The 17,826-nt window shown below is 39.7% G+C and overlaps 1 protein-coding gene across 5 annotated transcripts in view; it reads right to left on the reverse strand.

Moving 5' to 3' along the window:
* The window catches only part of LOC127643782 (adhesion G protein-coupled receptor E3-like), a 31,622-nt gene that overhangs the window by 8,066 nt on the left and 5,730 nt on the right, over window positions 1-17,826 (reverse strand). For 4 of the 5 annotated variants that reach the window (XM_052126661.1, XM_052126663.1, XM_052126659.1 and 1 more), the window contains 9 exons: window positions 17,473-17,529; window positions 13,485-13,541; window positions 13,334-13,390; window positions 13,188-13,241; window positions 4,833-4,864; window positions 4,659-4,736; window positions 4,362-4,542; window positions 2,503-2,622; window positions 2,243-2,424 (listed from right to left, as the gene is read on the reverse strand). In XM_052126661.1, the coding sequence (XP_051982621.1) occupies window positions 2,243-2,424; window positions 2,503-2,622; window positions 4,362-4,542; window positions 4,659-4,736; window positions 4,833-4,864; window positions 13,188-13,241; window positions 13,334-13,390; window positions 13,485-13,541; window positions 17,473-17,529 (818 nt within the window). Of the gene's footprint in view, window positions 1-2,242; window positions 2,425-2,502; window positions 2,623-4,361; window positions 4,543-4,658; window positions 4,737-4,832; window positions 4,865-13,187; window positions 13,242-13,333; window positions 13,391-13,484; window positions 13,542-17,472; window positions 17,530-17,766; window positions 17,824-17,826 lie in introns of all 5 variants that reach the window. The other variant, XM_052126660.1, reaches the window with a different exon arrangement.

A 17,826-nucleotide genomic window follows, 5' to 3' on the forward strand; every position in this document is an offset into this window, starting at 1 on the left:
AGATGGCGTTCATGACCCAGTGGGCAAGCCTCTGTTTGGCTACAGCGTTCACTTTCCGCTGTCCACCAAAGCAGGCAATGAGCTGCTCAGAGCATCTAGAGCTATGCGTGCAATCTAAATAGATGCGCAAAGCACGCACCGGACACAGCAACAATAAGGCTGGGTCTGCCTCCTTCCAGGGCAGCTTCGCTTGCAGGCTCACCATGTTCCCACTAAGGAAGACTTGGGAACTTTGGGCAGAAAGCTCAGTCGGGGTCTTAGGATTACAGGAGTGTCTTCCAGACAGAAATCCAGGAACTCTTCGTTAAAGTCCCTGACCATCTTGATGGAAGTGAGCGCGGTCAGGAGGGCCATCTTTATTGAGACGGCCTTTAACTCAACTGACTCTAGGGCTCGAACAGGGCTCTCCAAATGCCCAGAGGACCACGGAGATGTCCCATGAGGGAAGAGGCGCGGCCTGGGAGGATTCAACCTCCTCGTGCTTCTCAGGAACCTGATAATCAAGTCGTGCTTCCCTAAAAGCTTATCGCCTACTGCATTGTGGTGCGCTGATATAGCAGCTACAAACACCTTCAAAGTGTGTGTGTGTGTGTGTGGGGGGCAGCCTCTCCTGCAAGAAGGAAAGCACTGATCCGAATGCGCAACTCTGGGGGTCTTAGCGTCAAGAAGAAGACCACTTAGTGAACACACGCCACTTCAGGATATACAGCTGCCTTGTAGAAGGAGCCCCGGCCTGAGCAATCGAGTTAAGACCTCTTAAGTCTTCTGCCTCCCACCCAGGGACCAGACATGGAAATTCCAGAGGTCTGGGCGTGGGTACCAGATGGCGCCCCATTCCTGAGAAAGAAGATCCTTCCTCAGGAAAATTTGCCAGGGAGGTACTGTCGCAAGGAGCATGAGGTCCGTGAACCAAGTCTGGATGGGCCAATACGGCATCACAAGGGTGACTTGTTCCTGAGAGAGTTCCCATCAGGGCATACCAGCACAGGCAGTGGAAGGATTCTCGGGAAGCAAACAGTTTGCCGAATCAACTCCAAATCATCTGGACCACCTGGGGGTGGATCCACTCTCCCCTGAGCATCACCTGCCACGACATGTCCGCTGTGACGTTGAGGTTGCCAGGGAAGTGAGTGGCTGCAGCAACATGAGTCGCCGCTGACTCCAGAGGAGGAGGTGATGGACGAGTTGCAAAATGCAATGCACCTTGGTGGTTTATATAAGCCACTGTTGCCGTGTTGTCTGCCTGGACCAACACGTGCTTGCCCTGGATCAACGGCAATAGCCTCTGCAGGGCAAGCTGTACTGCCAGCAACTCGAGGCAGTTGATGTGCAAACACAGGCATGGTTCTGCCAGGACACGCACACGGCACCTCAGCCTGACTTAGAGGCGTTTTTCGTAACCACAACATGGCTGGACACTTGCTGTAGGGGGACTCCAGCCCGCAGGAATGCAAGGAATGTCCAAGGGCTGAAGAGGTGGCAGCAGGCGGGCATGATAGCCCGAATTAGCAGGTCCAGGATTGTCCGCAATCCACCGCCCTTCTTCGGAATGATGAATTAAGGGCTGTAAAACCCTTGCCTCATCTCGGCTGGAGGGACAGGCTCTATCAAGCCCTTCTGCAGAAGGACCGCGATCTCCGAACGTAGGACGGCGGCGTTCTTGCCCTTCACCAACGTGAAGTGAATGCCGCAGAACCGGGGCAGTCGCCTGGCGAATTGAATCACATTGCCGTGTTGGATGGTTCTGGCCAACCAGCATGATGGGTTGGAAAGCGATAGCCACAAGTCCAAACTCCGCGCAAGGGGCACTAACGGAAGGATCACATCCGATGTACCTGAGGGTGGGACCTCGCGGCAGGGGGGAGCAGGGAATGCCGTGTCAGGGAGCGATGCTCCAACCAGTGTCGGCCTTGCTGAGGGAGCCCTCAAAGCACTTACATTGCTCTGTGCGCCCGGCATAAGGCAGGCCAGCGACTGAGGAGGAGGGCCTCTTGGCCATCCTCGAGACTCGTTACCAACGGCCGATAGGGGGTGTGGTTTATGTGGTGCAGCGTGGCACGTGAAGGCGGAGAGCCACGTTCGTGAGGCCCTGGGTGCGCACGCTCGGTGTTCGGTCGCAATCACAATCACAATCCACTCAAACTTCAAAGTCTTGTAAAGCACAATGGTGATTCTTTACATGTTTTGTCTCTAGGCTTGTACACTGTGATATGCTGGAACATTAAAGATGAAGGTAACTCACTCTGATGTGTTTCAGGGTGAAGTTGACTGGTTTGGTGAGCTCTTTGTTGTCAGTTTTGGGAAGAGTAGCTGAGATCACAGTGGACATCATGGTTTTAACTGTGTCACCTGATGTGTTGAAGAAGTCAGGACTCAGTAGGTTCTCCATTGTGGTGTAGCTCATGAAAGCCACAGCAGCTGTTTCTGGGTTATTGAAAGACATGTAGTAAATGTAAAGAAAAGCATTAAAAAACATGTTCTTGTTTTTTTTTCTTCACATACTTGTTTTAGGGTTGTTTCTTGCAATTGCAATGAGATCAATGTCCACAGAAGCATTTGTTGTGTCCAGCTGAGGGATTTTATCTAAAGTGACATTTGGTCCAACCATGAAGACTTCTACCTCTAATTTAGAAAAAAAGAAAGAAAAAAAGACATTGTTATATAATATTTTATTTGTGATTGTTTACTTACTTGTTCTACAAGATGTAATTCGCTTTTTATTTTATTTTTTTCATCGAAGTTGACATAATTTACAAAAAGCCTAATGTACTTTCTATAAAAATTTCAGGATCCTGCCACTTCTGTCTGTTTTGTTTTTAGTGGCTAGATTCTGACTCTCATGCTGTGTCTCTAGTGATTGGATCCTGCCACTTATTTGGTTTTGTGTCTAGGTTTTTGTGGCTGGATGCTGACACTCATGTGTCTGCACAACAAAGATTGGCTTTTACCAATCAATGGACATTTTCAAACCATTGAGATTCTCTACTTTTATTGGATAGTTTAGAAAGGCCCCTCTTGGTTTGGGATAGCCAATTGATTACTACATTGAGATTCCCTACTTTTATTGGATAGATTAGTAATGCCCATCCCAGTTTGAAAATTCCCACAGATTTGAAAAAAAAAAAACATTATTGTTCCGCCTATACTTTGGTATGAGTGCACTTTGCCTTGTTGGTTTCTTCATTGCCATGTGCACTCGTGTCTGCACTGTCTTAAGTGACACCCCACCCCCTCGTTTGCCTAGTATTCTTGTTAACAGTTCCACTTGCCTCTCCTCATTATCCTCCTCAGTTCCTTCCCTATTTAAACTTCTTGTTTCTCTGTGCTGTGCTAGTTTGTAGTGGATGTTCTCACTGTTTAGGTGTTGGTTTGGTGTTTTCTGTGTTGTCTGTGTTTCAAGTTAGTCTGTCCATCCGTCTATACTTGTTGGAAGCCTCATTCCTTTTTCCCTGCCGGTTCCTGTCATTGAGGCTTCCCTCTCCTGCCCAGCTAGTATGACTAACCTTCTGTCCAGGGACTTAGTTGTTTTTCCTCTTTTGGGTTTGTTTTTGTGTTAATAAAGGCCATTTACCTCTACTCTGCATTTGAGACCTTCCCTCTCCCTATCCCGAACCTGACAAACCATTCCTCCAACTAGTGAAATAAATACTACTGCCTTATACACTGCAGTTCATCTCTGTACTAACTTACATACTTCAGGTCTACATTGTTTGGCAGCAATTTACTTGTTATTGACCCAATGATAAAATCACTTGTCTTATTCAGATTCTCACTTCTACGTCACTTTGGATAAAATAATCAGCTTATTAAATCATTTTGAATTCAAGCATTTATTATATATATATATATATATATATATATATATATATATATATAAGTCACCCAGGAGGTCAAAGGTTAGTTCATACATACCCAAGTCTACAAGGGGTGGTCACACTACACTTTTGCACTTTTCAAGTTTCTGTTTTATGCTTGCGAGTGTCTATGTGTGTGCGTATGTATGTTTGAAAGTGTGGGTGAGAGTGAGACCACAAGGGTGCTTTCCACAGATATTTAAATACATTTAGTATATTATTGAATTGTCATTCTTTTGTCAGAATTGTTATTACTTAGCCAATATGTTTGTTTCATTTATTTTTTTGTGGAAGCCTATATGGCTCTTTGAAATACCTGAAGTAATATTGCGAAGAGATATGGAACCATTACACGGTCATTACCTTAAACTACTTTATAGCCGTGCGTGTTGAAAAAAATTGCACACCTTAAAATGTCTGTCAACCAATCAGATTCAAGCATTCAACAGTGCCATGGTAAAAAAAAACATCATATATAATGTTGGTCAAAGTTGTGTCTCAACTTACCTACAGTATTAAGAGTGAAATTGACCGTGTCACTTGTGTCTGTTGTATTCACTAGCATAGAGATGACTTTCTCATTGGCTTTTAAAACACGGTTTCCATAAGAGACTAGATCACTTGGGTTGCTAGATGACCCTAAGATCTCTGAAGTATTAAGTGTCCAAGCCAAAATGTTGGTCACTTCCTAATTTTTGAATTAGATAAACAGAATCACATTTAAATGTCAAGAGCTACACAAAGAGATTATTGTTATGTAAATCACCTATCATCTATGTAAGCAACTCTATCTTTCAGACTTACGTTCAAAGAAAGCACTTCAGCTGTAATGTTATCGATCTGGTCGAGAAGATTCTGCAAACATTTGTCTGATGTCTGTGTCTGAAATCAGATTTGAGATTCAGAAATAAAACTTGCATTGAGTTATAATTGATAGGAGCTGCTTGTGAGTCGAAATCCAGAAGCGTGTCAGTTTACCTTGCATTGTTCCAGCACTGTAGTATTTATAACTGAAATAATAGAATTCAACATGAAGAAAATTATAAAATACAGCCACATATGACAAATCATCAGGGTCCATTTGCATGATAAAAGTAGGAAAATGGCCACCATTGCCAAATGTGTGAATGCCAGTTCTGTATAATTCAGATTTTCTAATGATTATCTAATTACTGAAATTACTGGCTGCTAAAATTGGGTCGACTGTTGCAGGACATTTTTGTGGATTTCTCCAAAAGGTATTTTAGAATAAAAAACTATAAAATAAATATGCCAAACTTCAACTTCTTCAGTTAAACTGTTATGAAGGTGGGGCTTTTTGATTTCAAGCGTTCATGACCTCAAGACTAGATTATTGTAATGCATTACTGGGAGGATGTCCAGCAAGTTCAATAAATAAACTTCAATTGGTTCAAAATGCAGCAGCCAGAGTGCTGACAAGAACCAAGAAATATGATCATATTAGCCCCATTTTATCGCCGTCTCATTGGCTACCTGTTAAATTTCGTATTAATGTAAAAATTCTGTTAACTACATGCAAAGTTTTGAATGGTCTCCACAGTACTTAAGTGACCTTCTGTTACACCATATTCCATCACGTTCATTATGATCACAAAATTATGGCTTGTTAATAGTTCCTAGAATATCAAAATCCACAAAAGGAGGTAGATCCTTGTAGCAGGTTTCAAAGTTTGTGGGCAATGGAGGAGTAAGGAGACAGCGAACAGTCAAAGGTGAGTATTTTATTACTCTCTCTTAATGTCTTACAAAGCTTAAATGAAAAGGGCTCTTGGTGGCCAAACACACAAGCAGGTCAATAGTATAACATATAACTTCAGGAACGGGCTCTGGTCTCTCCCTCCCAATCTAACGCTCTGGTGGGCCTTTTCATGTCTCCTTACGCCATCAATATAATTAGAGACAGGTGTTAGAGATAATTACAACCCAGGTGATGAGCCTTCCCGCTCTCTCTCTCTCTCTCTCTCTCTCTCTCTCTCTCTCTCTCTCCCGCAGACCGACACATGACAACACCCCCCATGCCACAATCCTTTTCGTATTTGGCTCCTAAACTATGGAATAGTCTCCCTAACACTGTTCAGGATGCAGACACACTAACTCAGTTTAAGTCTAGACTAAAGATTCATCTATTTAGCCAAGCATACACCTAATTTATCTATCCACTCACAATTAGGCTGCTTTATTTAGGTCTACCGGAACCAGAAACATCTAACATGATCTATAACACTGCATAAAATGTATTGATATATACGCTAATATTATTCAATTTGTTTCCATGTCTCAACCTCAGGATTCATATCCCTGATTGGTGTCAGACTCCACTGCTATTTGTCTCTGAGTGATGATGACTAAATACAGCTGGTGCTAGCCAAACATCACTTCATTCTTTTACGATGGACTTCAGAGGATGAACTGATGCCAACTCCAACTGTAAGACATCGGATACCCACATATGCCACTGTCTGAATCTTGGATTTCGGATGGACCACAACAACCTCACTGAAATGACCTGCAGGTTGTGCTGTGATGCACCTCAATGATCTCTGCCTGCATCACCTCGGTCTATTGATGGACTAAACTGTTGAAATGGAATACATAGACTATTAATTAATTGCCAACAAATGCTTTCCTCAGCCAACTAACAAAGGACAATTGCATCTATGTGAACTTCTGCAGTTAATCCATGATGGGCATCAAAGATATTAGTCATTAATCTTAATTTTTTTCAAACACCGGACCTTAACACTTACTTAGTTTACTAATCTTATACCATGACCTGCACTGCACATAATAAGTGATATTGGCATTATATTGATGTTGTTTAGCCAGAGGGGAACTGGCCCCCACAGTGAGTCTGGTTTCTCCCAAGGTTATTTTTCTCCATTAACCAACATCTTATGGAGTATTATGTTCCTTGCCACAGTCACCTTCAGCTGCTCACTGGGGTTATTAATACAATTATTATTAAAAAATTTCAATTTTTATACACAATTTTCAATCATATTTAATAAAACTACATAATGATCATTCTAAGTCTTTATAGATATTACAGTTCGATTTTTTTGTCAATGCATGATTTTCTGTAAAGCTGCTTTGAAACGGTGTGTGTTGTGGAAAGTGCAATACAAATAAAAATGACTTGACTTGAATGCAGGAGAAATGGGCAGGAGTAGAGACCTGAGTGACTTTGACAAGGGCCAAATTGTTTTGGCCAGACGACTGGGTCAGAGCATCTCTGAAACAGGAAGGTTGTGGAGTGCTCCTTGTCAGCATTGGTGAGTACCTACCGACAGTGGTCCGAGTAGGGACAAACCACAAACCAGCAACAGGGTGTTGGGCACCCAATGTTCATCGATGCGCAAGGGCAGCGAAGGCTATCCCATCTGGTCCGAACCAACAGAAGGTCTTCTGTGGCACAAGTCACAATTTTATTTTGGTGGGGAAAAAGGGGAAAAAGAGCCGGCGTTCTCATCAGAGTAAGACATCGTGCAAATCGACCCCCGTTAACCAGAATTCTACTTGCAAATGTTCAGTCTCTGGACAACAAGCTCTGTGAGCTGAGAGCATGGATCTCTTTCCAACCAGAGACGAGGGATTGCTGCATTATATGCCTTACAGAAACCTGGCTGGCTGCGGAGATTCCAGACTCGGCCGTCGAACCCGCGGGGTTCTCCGTGCACCGAGCGAACAGAGCGAATGACCTCTCAGGTAAAAGCAGAGGTGGTGGTGTATGTTTTATGATCAACAAATCATGGTGTGATCAGAGGAACGTACATTTTATCAAGTCTTTCTGCTCTCCTGATCTGGAATATCTCATGCTTCTGTGTCGACCATTCTGGCAACCGAGGGAATTCACAGCGGCCATTATCACAGCTGTGTACATCCCCCCACAAGCCGACACAGACCGGGCACTCAGGGAACTGTATGGGAGTATAAGCGAGCAGGAGTGTTCATTGTTGCCGGGGACTTCAACAAAGCCAATTTTAAAACAATAGCACCAAAATATCACCAACATATCAGCTTCAACACACGAGGAGGCCGGGTCTTGGACCACTGCTATTCTCCTTTCCGGGATGGCTATAAATCCCTCCCCCGCCAACCATTTGGCAAATCGGACCACTCTTCCATTCTGCTTCTGCCCGCTTACAGGCAAAAAACTGAAACGGTAAGCACCCACCCTCAGAACGATCCAGTGCTGGTCGGACCAATCAGACTCTGCGCTACAAGACGACATTGAGGTTTACGCTGATAGCGTAACGTGTTTCATCAGGAAGTACGTAGAGGACGTTGTGCCAACCAAAACAATACGGATTTACCCCAACCAGAAACCATGGGTTAACGGCGATGTTCGCGCGGCACTTAGTGCGCGGACCTCCGCTTTTAATTCCGGGAACGCGGAGCAGCGTAAACAAGCCAGTTATGCCCTCCGTAACTCTATCAGTGCAGCCAAATGACAGTACAGGCACAAAATTGAAGGACAGTTCAACACCACCGACTCTAGAATATGTGGCAGGGAATTAACATCATCACGGACTATAAATTGAATAAATACTCCACCATGAACACCGCTGCCTCTCTCCCGGATGAGCTTAATACATTTTATTCTCGTTTTGAGGACAATAACACTGCCCTCGCGGAGAGAGTATTCGCAGCCGATGCTACAGAGGATGGTTCACTCTCCGTCTCTGTTGTGGATGTAACCCGTTCCTTCCGATGGGTGAACATCCATAAAGCCGCGGGTCCAGACGGCATTCCAGGCCGCGTCATCAGAATGTGCGCGAAACCAACTGGCTGGTGTTTTTATATACATTTTCAACCCGTCCCTCTCCCTGTCTGTAGTCCCCACATGCTTTAAAACATCAACCATTGTGCCTGTACCGAAGCAAGCCAAAATCACTTGCTTAAATGACTGGCGTCCAGTTGCTCTGACCCCCATCATCAGCAAATGCTTTGAGAGGTTAATCAGAGATTACATCTGCTCTGTTCTGCCCACCTCTTTGGACCCATTGCAGTTTGCCTACCACAACAACCACTCCACTGATGATGCCATTGCATCTACAATACACACTGCTCTCTCCCACCTGGAAAAAAGGAACACATATGTGAGAATGCTGTTTGTATTCTCACATATGTAGCTCAGCATTCAACACCATAGTGCCCTCCAAGCTTGATGAGAAACTCCGGGCTCTGGGCTTAAACAGCTCGCTGTGCAGCTGGATCCTGGATTTCCTGTCAGGCAGACGTCAGGTGGTTAGAATGGGCAGCAACATCTCCTCATCACTGACCCTCAACACTGGAGCCCTGCAGGGCTGTGTTCTCAGCCCACTCCTGTATTCCCTATACACACATGACTGTGTGGCAACACATAGCTCCAATGCCATCATTAAGTTTGCTGACGATACGACGGTGGTAGGTCTGATCACTGACAATGATGAAACAGCCTACAGAGAGGAGGTGCACACTCTGACACACTGGTGTCAGGAGCACAACCTCTCCCTCAGTAAGACCAAGGAGCTTGTAGTGGACTTCAGGAAGAAAGACGGAGAACACAGCCCCATCACCATTAATGGAGCACCGGTGGAGAGAGTCAGCAGTTTCAAGTTCCTCAGTGTCCACATTACTGAGGAACTCACATGGTCCATCCACACTGAGGCTGTTGTGAAGAAGGCTCACCAGCACCTCTTCTTCCTGAGATGGCTGAGGAAGTTTGGAATGAACCACCACATCCTCACACGGTTCTACACCAGCACTGTAGAGAGCATCCTGACTGGCTGCATCACCACCTGGTACGGCAATAGCACCGCCCACAACCGCAAAGGCCTGCAAAGGATCGTGCAAACTGCCAGAAACATCATCTGAGGTGAGCTTCCCTCCCTCCAGGACATCTATAACAGGCGGTGTGTGAAAAAAGCTCGGAGAATCATCAAAGACTCCAGCCACTCGAGTCATGGTCTGTTCTCACTGCTACCATCAGGCAGACGGTATCGCAGCATCAGGACCCGCACCAGCCGACTACATGATTGCTTCTTCCCCCAAGCAATCAGACTTTTGAACACTTGATCTCTCACGATCAACAATCAGCACTGCACTTTATTAATTATCATCTTGTATCACACACTGGACTGTCAAATATATTCTCCCCAATTCAACTACTGTATATATATTTGATATACCCTTACCCTTATTTTTTATTTTTATTGTATGTGTATTCTATATTGTGTGTATTGTTTACTGTACATTGTATATTGTGTTGTATAAGTATGTGTACATTTGTTATGTAAATTGTGTTGTGTAAATACAGCATAGCCGAGTGATCAGACATACACTTTAATTCTTTCAGTATTCCCCGAATTAATCATAATTCCCTTCTTGAGCTAAGAAGGGAATATAAAATTATATATATATCTATAAAATTATCTGTCCACTTTTCTGTCTCAGTTTTTATTTGTAATTCAAATTATGATTTTTTTAGTCATATAAATCTGAACACATCTATCTTTGCCATGGGCTGATTTCTGAAGGAATTTACAGAGGGCAACTGAGTGACACTAGCAGAGCAGATCCTCATATCACCTGGTAAGGGAAGTTAGAGGGTTCATGGCACATTTAAGTAAACTGCCATTGGATGAATAATTGTGGCGAGACTGAGCACATTTTGTGGATGCCTACTTGCCAGGTAACCTAATGGCCATATATATGGAGTGGTGGTGGTGTAGTGGGCTAAAGCGCATAACTGTTAATCAGAAGATCGCTGGTTCGATCCCCACAGCCACCACCATTGTGTCCTTGAGCAAGGCACTTAACTCCAGGTTGCTCTGGGGTGATTGTCCCTGTAATAAGTGCACTGTAACCCGTCTGCCAAATGCATAAATGTAAATATATATATTTACAAATTACCCAGGGGTAAGGTGTGGTTTCAGCCTAACTCGATAGTATGGATGCCTGTAGGGGTCCCCTGGGGATATCAATGGACCCTCGGAGCTAGTCCATGTACCACCTATAATCCACCAGATCATTTGGCCCATTATGAATGGCCCATTGGTCCATAGAACCATTATTTTGTTAACTTACCTACCATTGTTCCTCAGTAGTCTTCCCCTGTCCATAGACACACTACTACCCACTTATCCTCTAAAGCCCAAAGTTCACGACATGTGACGCAAATTTCGTCATTAGCAGAGTGTGCGAGCACTAAACACGTGCAGCCCAATTTTTCTAATGGCACGTCTGGAGTTATTTGCAGTAATTAGTGGGTCCACAATGTGGTAACACTCACATTTTACCCATTGATGTCCCGAAGATGCTCGAATAAGAATATATAATTGCCCCTAAACATCAGGAGATGAAGGTAAAAACAACAGCAGTGGATGTGCAAGTCAAGAGCATGTGTTTGGAGGTCTGGAGATACTTGCATTTGTAAAACTCGAGTCTGAAGGAATATAAAGACATCTTTATGGGTCTAAAGTCCTAAAGAGAAAGTGTGGTGCCTCATAGCAATTGTAGTGCACATGCCACAAACTGTTGTGAATGTGCAGACTCAGTCATATGGAGTAAACTTTGACAGGCTTGCATTCAACTGTACAGAGATGCTAAGCATTCACATAAAAATGGAAGTAAATGGAAGTATACCCAGGGCTATAGTGCCACTTTTGTATGGCTTTGCCCCCAATGTGCGCCATTATGTCATACGTCACCATAATTCATGCCAGGCAGTGCCCAGGCATCCCACAGGCCCACTATAAGTACATTTCCAATCAGTCCTGTCACTTATTTATTTACATTGTGAATGTAAAATGACTGTAATATTTCCAGAATATACTTCTTGATTTTTTTAAGTGCTTCCCAAACTCTGAGGTAATGATGCACTGAAATGAAAATGTTTAGACAATCTGCAAAAATGCTTTATTTCTAGCCATTTTACATGCACATGTTACCAGACATCTTTACCAGACATCACTGCATTTTCTTCATGTCAGTGTTTCTGTTACTTGGTAACAGTTTCTGTTCATATTTTGGCCAAGATTTCCTTTTTTTCTCATTCGGACAAAAAACGGAAATGGTATTTTCGGGAAAAACATTTTCGGCAGCCCAAATTTAGGTGTATCCCTACTCTGAGGGCCACAGCTTTTTAATATATTGTTTCTGACGGCCCAACAATGAAGCTGTCCATGAACCCACCGTGGCATTGCATTGGTTTAATGGGCAAGTGGGATCTCTAGAAAAGAGCGATCTGAAGTTCGTAGGACCTTGAAATTCGAGAGCCTCGACCATCACGGAAAGAAAATGCTAAAATACTCTAGATGATCCTATGTCTTATAGTTTCTGATGAATTTACTTCTGCACACAGGCATACAATGCAGACTATTTCATAAGTTCCTATGTCAGACAGAGAGATATAGTGAAAAATACTGTTTTGAATCCTAGGCTGTAAGTATGTTGTCAAGGTCTGTAGGACCTCCGGGTACGATACCAAGGTGAATCCCAGATACAATTCTATTTATTTGTATAGTGATTACCACTAAGAAAGGTCCAAATGACTCAACGTTCACAAATATATCTCATAGGGGTGTCCTTATACAGTGCGCAGAGTTCTGCTGCCTTATAAAATTTTAAATACTTAATATGCCCATTTAGAGTCATTGTCCACAAACCGACTATGGAAATTGGTATTTTTTAATGGGCAAGTGGGATGTCAGGAAAGAGAGGTCAAAAGGTGGACCTCATACCAACCCTAACTGACTTTGATCATTCAAGAGGCTCTCTCTAGCAATGAGAGTAAGATGTCTGTGTGAGAGATTTCTGCAAAAAAAAAAAATTCAGCTGAGTGTGCTAAGGACTGATCAGGTGGTTTACTATAAAAAAAAATGCATGTAAAAATTAACTACTATTTAGGACCCATTAAACAAATTGTAGGTGGGCAATTCCTGTAGTTTTACTGAGTCCAATCCTCCAATAAATGGTTAATGTACAGTAACTTTTTCACAAGTTTACTGGTTTTATGACTTGTAAATAGGTCATGTATGGGATAAAGTGAAGGGGATTGCTAAGTGCTGTACAATTTGTTTTTATTAAAATAAGAAATCTAAATAAAATTTCCACAACCTGCTATTTCAGCCTCATTAAATAAATTGGAAATAGGACAATACCAATTTCAATTTATTAATTTGGCTCCCACTAGTGGGTTCGTAGGCATAATTTCCATTAGGTCAAGGATCAAGAATAAACTATCATATTTAGATAGCTGTATCAATACATTTCAATACTGGTAAAAACTACAAAACAAAAACTGATAGACAAAACAGAATTCTACATTACCAGAAGTTGTTTCTGGTGTGACTGTTGTATAGGGAACATTAATGGTAGAAACATCTGGAAAAAAAAATTAAATAATTTTATGATTAATTCTACTGATCTGCTAAAACAAAACTTTAGCTGAAAAAGAACGCAGTACTCTACATTACCAGCAGAAGTTGTTTTTGATGTGACTTTTGTAGAGGGAACATTAATGGTAGAAACATCTGGAATAAAAATTAAAAAATAATTTTATGATTAATTCTACATATCTGCTAAAACAAAACTTTATCCGAAAAAGAACACAGTACTCTACATTACCAGATATAGTTAATTCTGGTATGGCTGTTGTAGAGGGAACGTTAATGGTAGAAACATCTGGAAAAAAAGTTAAAATAATTTTATGATTAATTCTACAAATCTGCTAAAACGAAACTTTATCCGAAAAAGAACACAGTACTCTACATTACCAGCAGAAGTTGTTTCTGGTGTGGTTGTTGTAGAGGGAACATTAATGGTAGAAACATCTGGAAAAAAAATTTAAAATAATTTTATGATTAATTCTACAAATCTGCTAAAACAAAACTTTATCAGAAAAAGAACACAGTACTCTTCATTACCAGATATAGTTAATTCTGTTATGGCTGTTGTATAGGGAACATTAATGGTAGAAACATCTGCAAAAAAAGTTAAAATAATTTTATGATTAATTCTACAAATCTGCTAAAACGAAACTTTAGCCGAAAAAGAACGCAGTACTCTACATTACCAGTAGAAGTTGTTTCTGGTGTGGTTGTTGTAAATGTTGTTGTAATGGTAGAAACATCTAGAAAAAAAATTTTTTTTTTATATTAATTCTACAAATCTGCTAAAACAAAACTTTATCAGAAAAAGAACACAGTACTCTACATTACCAGATATAGTTAATTCTGTTATGGCTGTTGTATAGGGAACATTAATGGTAGAAACATCTGGAAAAAAAGTTTAAATAATTTTATGATTAATTCTACAAACTTAGCCAAAAGAATATAGTACTACATTACCAGCGAAGCTGTTATGGCTGTTGTAGAGGGAACATTAATGGTAGAAACATCTGCAAAAAAAGTTAAAATAATTTTATGATTAATTCTACAAATCTGCTAAAACGAAACTTTAGCCGAAAAAGAACACAGTACTCTACATTACCAGTAGAAGTTGTTTCTGGTGTGACTGTTGTATAGGGAACATTAATGGTAGAAACATCTGGAAAAAAAATGTAAAATAATTTTATGATTAATTCTACAAATCTGCTAAAACGAAACTTTAGCCGAAAAAGAACGCAGTACTCTACATTACCAGCAGAAGTTGTTTCTGGTGTGGTTGTTGTAGAGGGAACATTAATGGTAGAAATATCTGCAAAAAAAAAAAAAACATATTTTAATATTAATTCTACAAATCTGCTTAAACGAAACTTTAGCCAAAAAAGAACACAGTACTCTACATTACCAGCAGAAGCTGTTTCTGGTGTGGTTGTTGTATAGGGAACATTAATGGTAGAAATATCTGCAAAAAAAAAAAAAACATATTTTAATATTAATTCTACAAATCTGCTTAAACAAAACTTTATCCGAAAAAGAACACAGTACTCTACATTACCAGTAGAAGTTGTTTCTGGTGTGGTTGTTGTATAGGGAACATTAATGGTAGAAACATCTGGAAAAAAAAACAATATATTTTAATATTAATTCTACAAATCTGCTAAAACGAAACTTTAGCCGAAAAAGAACACAGTACTCTTCATTACCAGTAGAAGCTGTTACTGGTGTGGTTGTTGTAGAGGGAACATTAATGGTAGAAACATCTGGAAAAAAATTAAAATAATTTTATGATTAATTCTACAAATCTGCTAAAACGAAACTTTATCCGAAAAAGAACGCAGTACTCTACATTACCAGCAGAAGTTGTTTCTGGTGTGGTTGTTGTATAGGGAACATTAATGGTAGAAACATCTGGAAAAAAATAAAATAAAATTATATTAATTCTACAAATCTGCTAAAACGAAACTTTATCCGAAAAAGAACACAGTACTCTACATTACCAGCAGAAGCTGTTTCTGGTGTGGTTGTTGTATAGGGAACATTAATGGTAGAAACATCTGGAAAAAAAAACATATTTTAATATTAATTCTACAAATCTGCTAAAACGAAACTTTAGCCGAAAAAGAACACAGTACTCTACATTACCAGATATAGTTAATTCTGTTATGGCTGTTGTATAGGGAACATTAATGGTAGAAACATCTGGAAAAAAAGTTAAAATAATTTTATGATTAATTCTACAAATCTGCTAAAACAAAACTTTATCCGAAAAAGAACGCCATACTCTACATTACCAGCAGAAGTTGTTACTGGTGTGGTTGTTGTAAAGGTTGTTTTAATGGTAGAAACATCTGATAAAAAAATAAAAAATTAATTTATATTAATTCTACAAATCTGCTAAAACGAAACTTTATCCGAAAAAGAACGCCGTACTCTACATTACCAGCAGAAGTTGTTTCTGGTGTGGTTGTTGTATAGGGAACATTAATGGTAGAAACATCTGGAAAAAAAGTTAAAATAATTTTATGATTAATTCTACAAATCTGCTAAAACGAAACTTTAGCCGAAAAAGAACGCAGTACTCTACATTACCAGATATAGTTAATTCTGTTATGGCTGTTGTATAGGGAACATTAATGGTAGAAACATCTGGAAAAAAAGGTAAAATAATTTTATGATTAATTCTACAAATCTGCTAAAACGAAACTTTAGCCGAAAAAGAACGCAGTACTCTACATTACCAGATATAGTTAATTCTGTTATGGCTGTTGTATAGGGAACATTAATGGTAGAAACATCTGCAAAAAAAGTTACAATAATTTTATGATTAATTCTACAAATCTGCTTAAACGAAACTTTAGCCAAAAAAGAACACAGTACTCTACATTACCAGCAGAAGCTGTTTCTGGTGTGGTTGTTGTATAGGGAACATTAATGGTAGAAATATCTGCAAAAAAAAAAAAAACATATTTTAATATTAATTCTACAAATCTGCTAAAACGAAACTTTATCCGAAAAAGAACACAGTACTCTACATTACCAGATATAGTTAATTCTGTTATGGCTGTTGTATAGGGAACATTAATGGTAGAAACATCTGGAAAAAAAGTTAAAATAATTTTATGATTAATTCTACAAATCTGCTAAAACAAAACTTTATCCGAAAAAGAACGCAGTACTCTACATTACCAGCAGAAGTTGTTACTGGTGTGGTTGTTGTAAAGGTTGCTTTAATGGTAGAAACATCTGATAAAAAAATAAAAATTAATTTATATTAATTCTACAAATCTGCTAAAACGAAACTTTATCCGAAAAAGAACGCCGTACTCTACATTACCAGCAGAAGTTGTTTCTGGTGTGGTTGTTGTATAGGGAACATTAATGGTAGAAACATCTGGAAAAAAAGGTAAAATAATTTTATGATTAATTCTACAAATCTGCTAAAACGAAACTTTAGCCGAAAAAGAACGCAGTACTCTACATTACCAGATATAAGTTAATTCTGTTATGGCTGTTGTAAAGGGAACATTAATGGTAGAAACATCTGCAAAAAAGTTACAATAATTTTATGATTAATTCTACAAATCTGCTTAAACGAAACTTTAGCCAAAAAAGAACACAGTACTCTACATTACCAGCAGAAGCTGTTTCTGGTGTGGTTGTTGTATAGGGAACATTAATGGTAGAAATATCTGCAAAAAAAAAAAAAACATATTTTAATATTAATTCTACAAATCTGCTAAAACGAAACTTTATCCGAAAAAGAACACAGTACTCTACATTACCAGATATAGTTAATTCTGTTATGGCTGTTGTATAGGGAACATTAATGGTAGAAACATCTGGAAAAAAAGTTAAAATAATTTTATGATTAATTCTACAAATCTGCTTAAAAAAACTTTAGCCGAAAAAGAACACAGTACTCTACATTACCAGTAGAAGCTGTTACTGGTGTGGTTGTTGTAAAGGTTGTTTTAATGGTAGAAACATCTGATAAAAAAATAAAAAATTAATTTATATTAATTCTACAAATCTGCTAAAACGAAACTTTAGCCGAAAAAGAACACAGTACTCTACATTACCAGATATAGTTAATTCTGTTATGGCTGTTGTATAGGGAACATTAATGGTAGAAACATCTGGAAAAAAAATTTAAAATAATTTTATGATTAATTCTACAAATCTGCTTAAACGAAACTTTAGCCGAAAAAGAACACAGTACTCTACATTACCAGCAGAAGCTGTTTCTGGTGTGGTTGTTGTAGAGGGAACATTAATGGTAGAAACATCTGGAAAAAAAAAACATATTTTAATATTAATTCTACAAATCTGCTTAAACAAAACTTTATCCGAAAAAGAACACAGTACTCTACATTACCAGCAGAAGCTGTTTCTGGTGTGGTTGTTGTATAGGGAACATTAATGGTAGAAACATCTGGAAAAAAAGTTAAAATAATTTTATGATTAATTCTACAAATCTGCTTAAAAAAACTTTAGCCGAAAAAGAACACAGTACTCTTCATTACCAGATATAGTTAATTCTGTTATGGCTGTTGTATAGGGAACATTAATGGTAGAAACATCTG

The sequence above is a fragment of the Xyrauchen texanus genome, chromosome 5 (genome assembly GCF_025860055.1).
Source record: "Xyrauchen texanus isolate HMW12.3.18 chromosome 5, RBS_HiC_50CHRs, whole genome shotgun sequence".
Classification (NCBI taxonomy): domain Eukaryota; kingdom Metazoa; phylum Chordata; class Actinopteri; order Cypriniformes; family Catostomidae; genus Xyrauchen; species Xyrauchen texanus.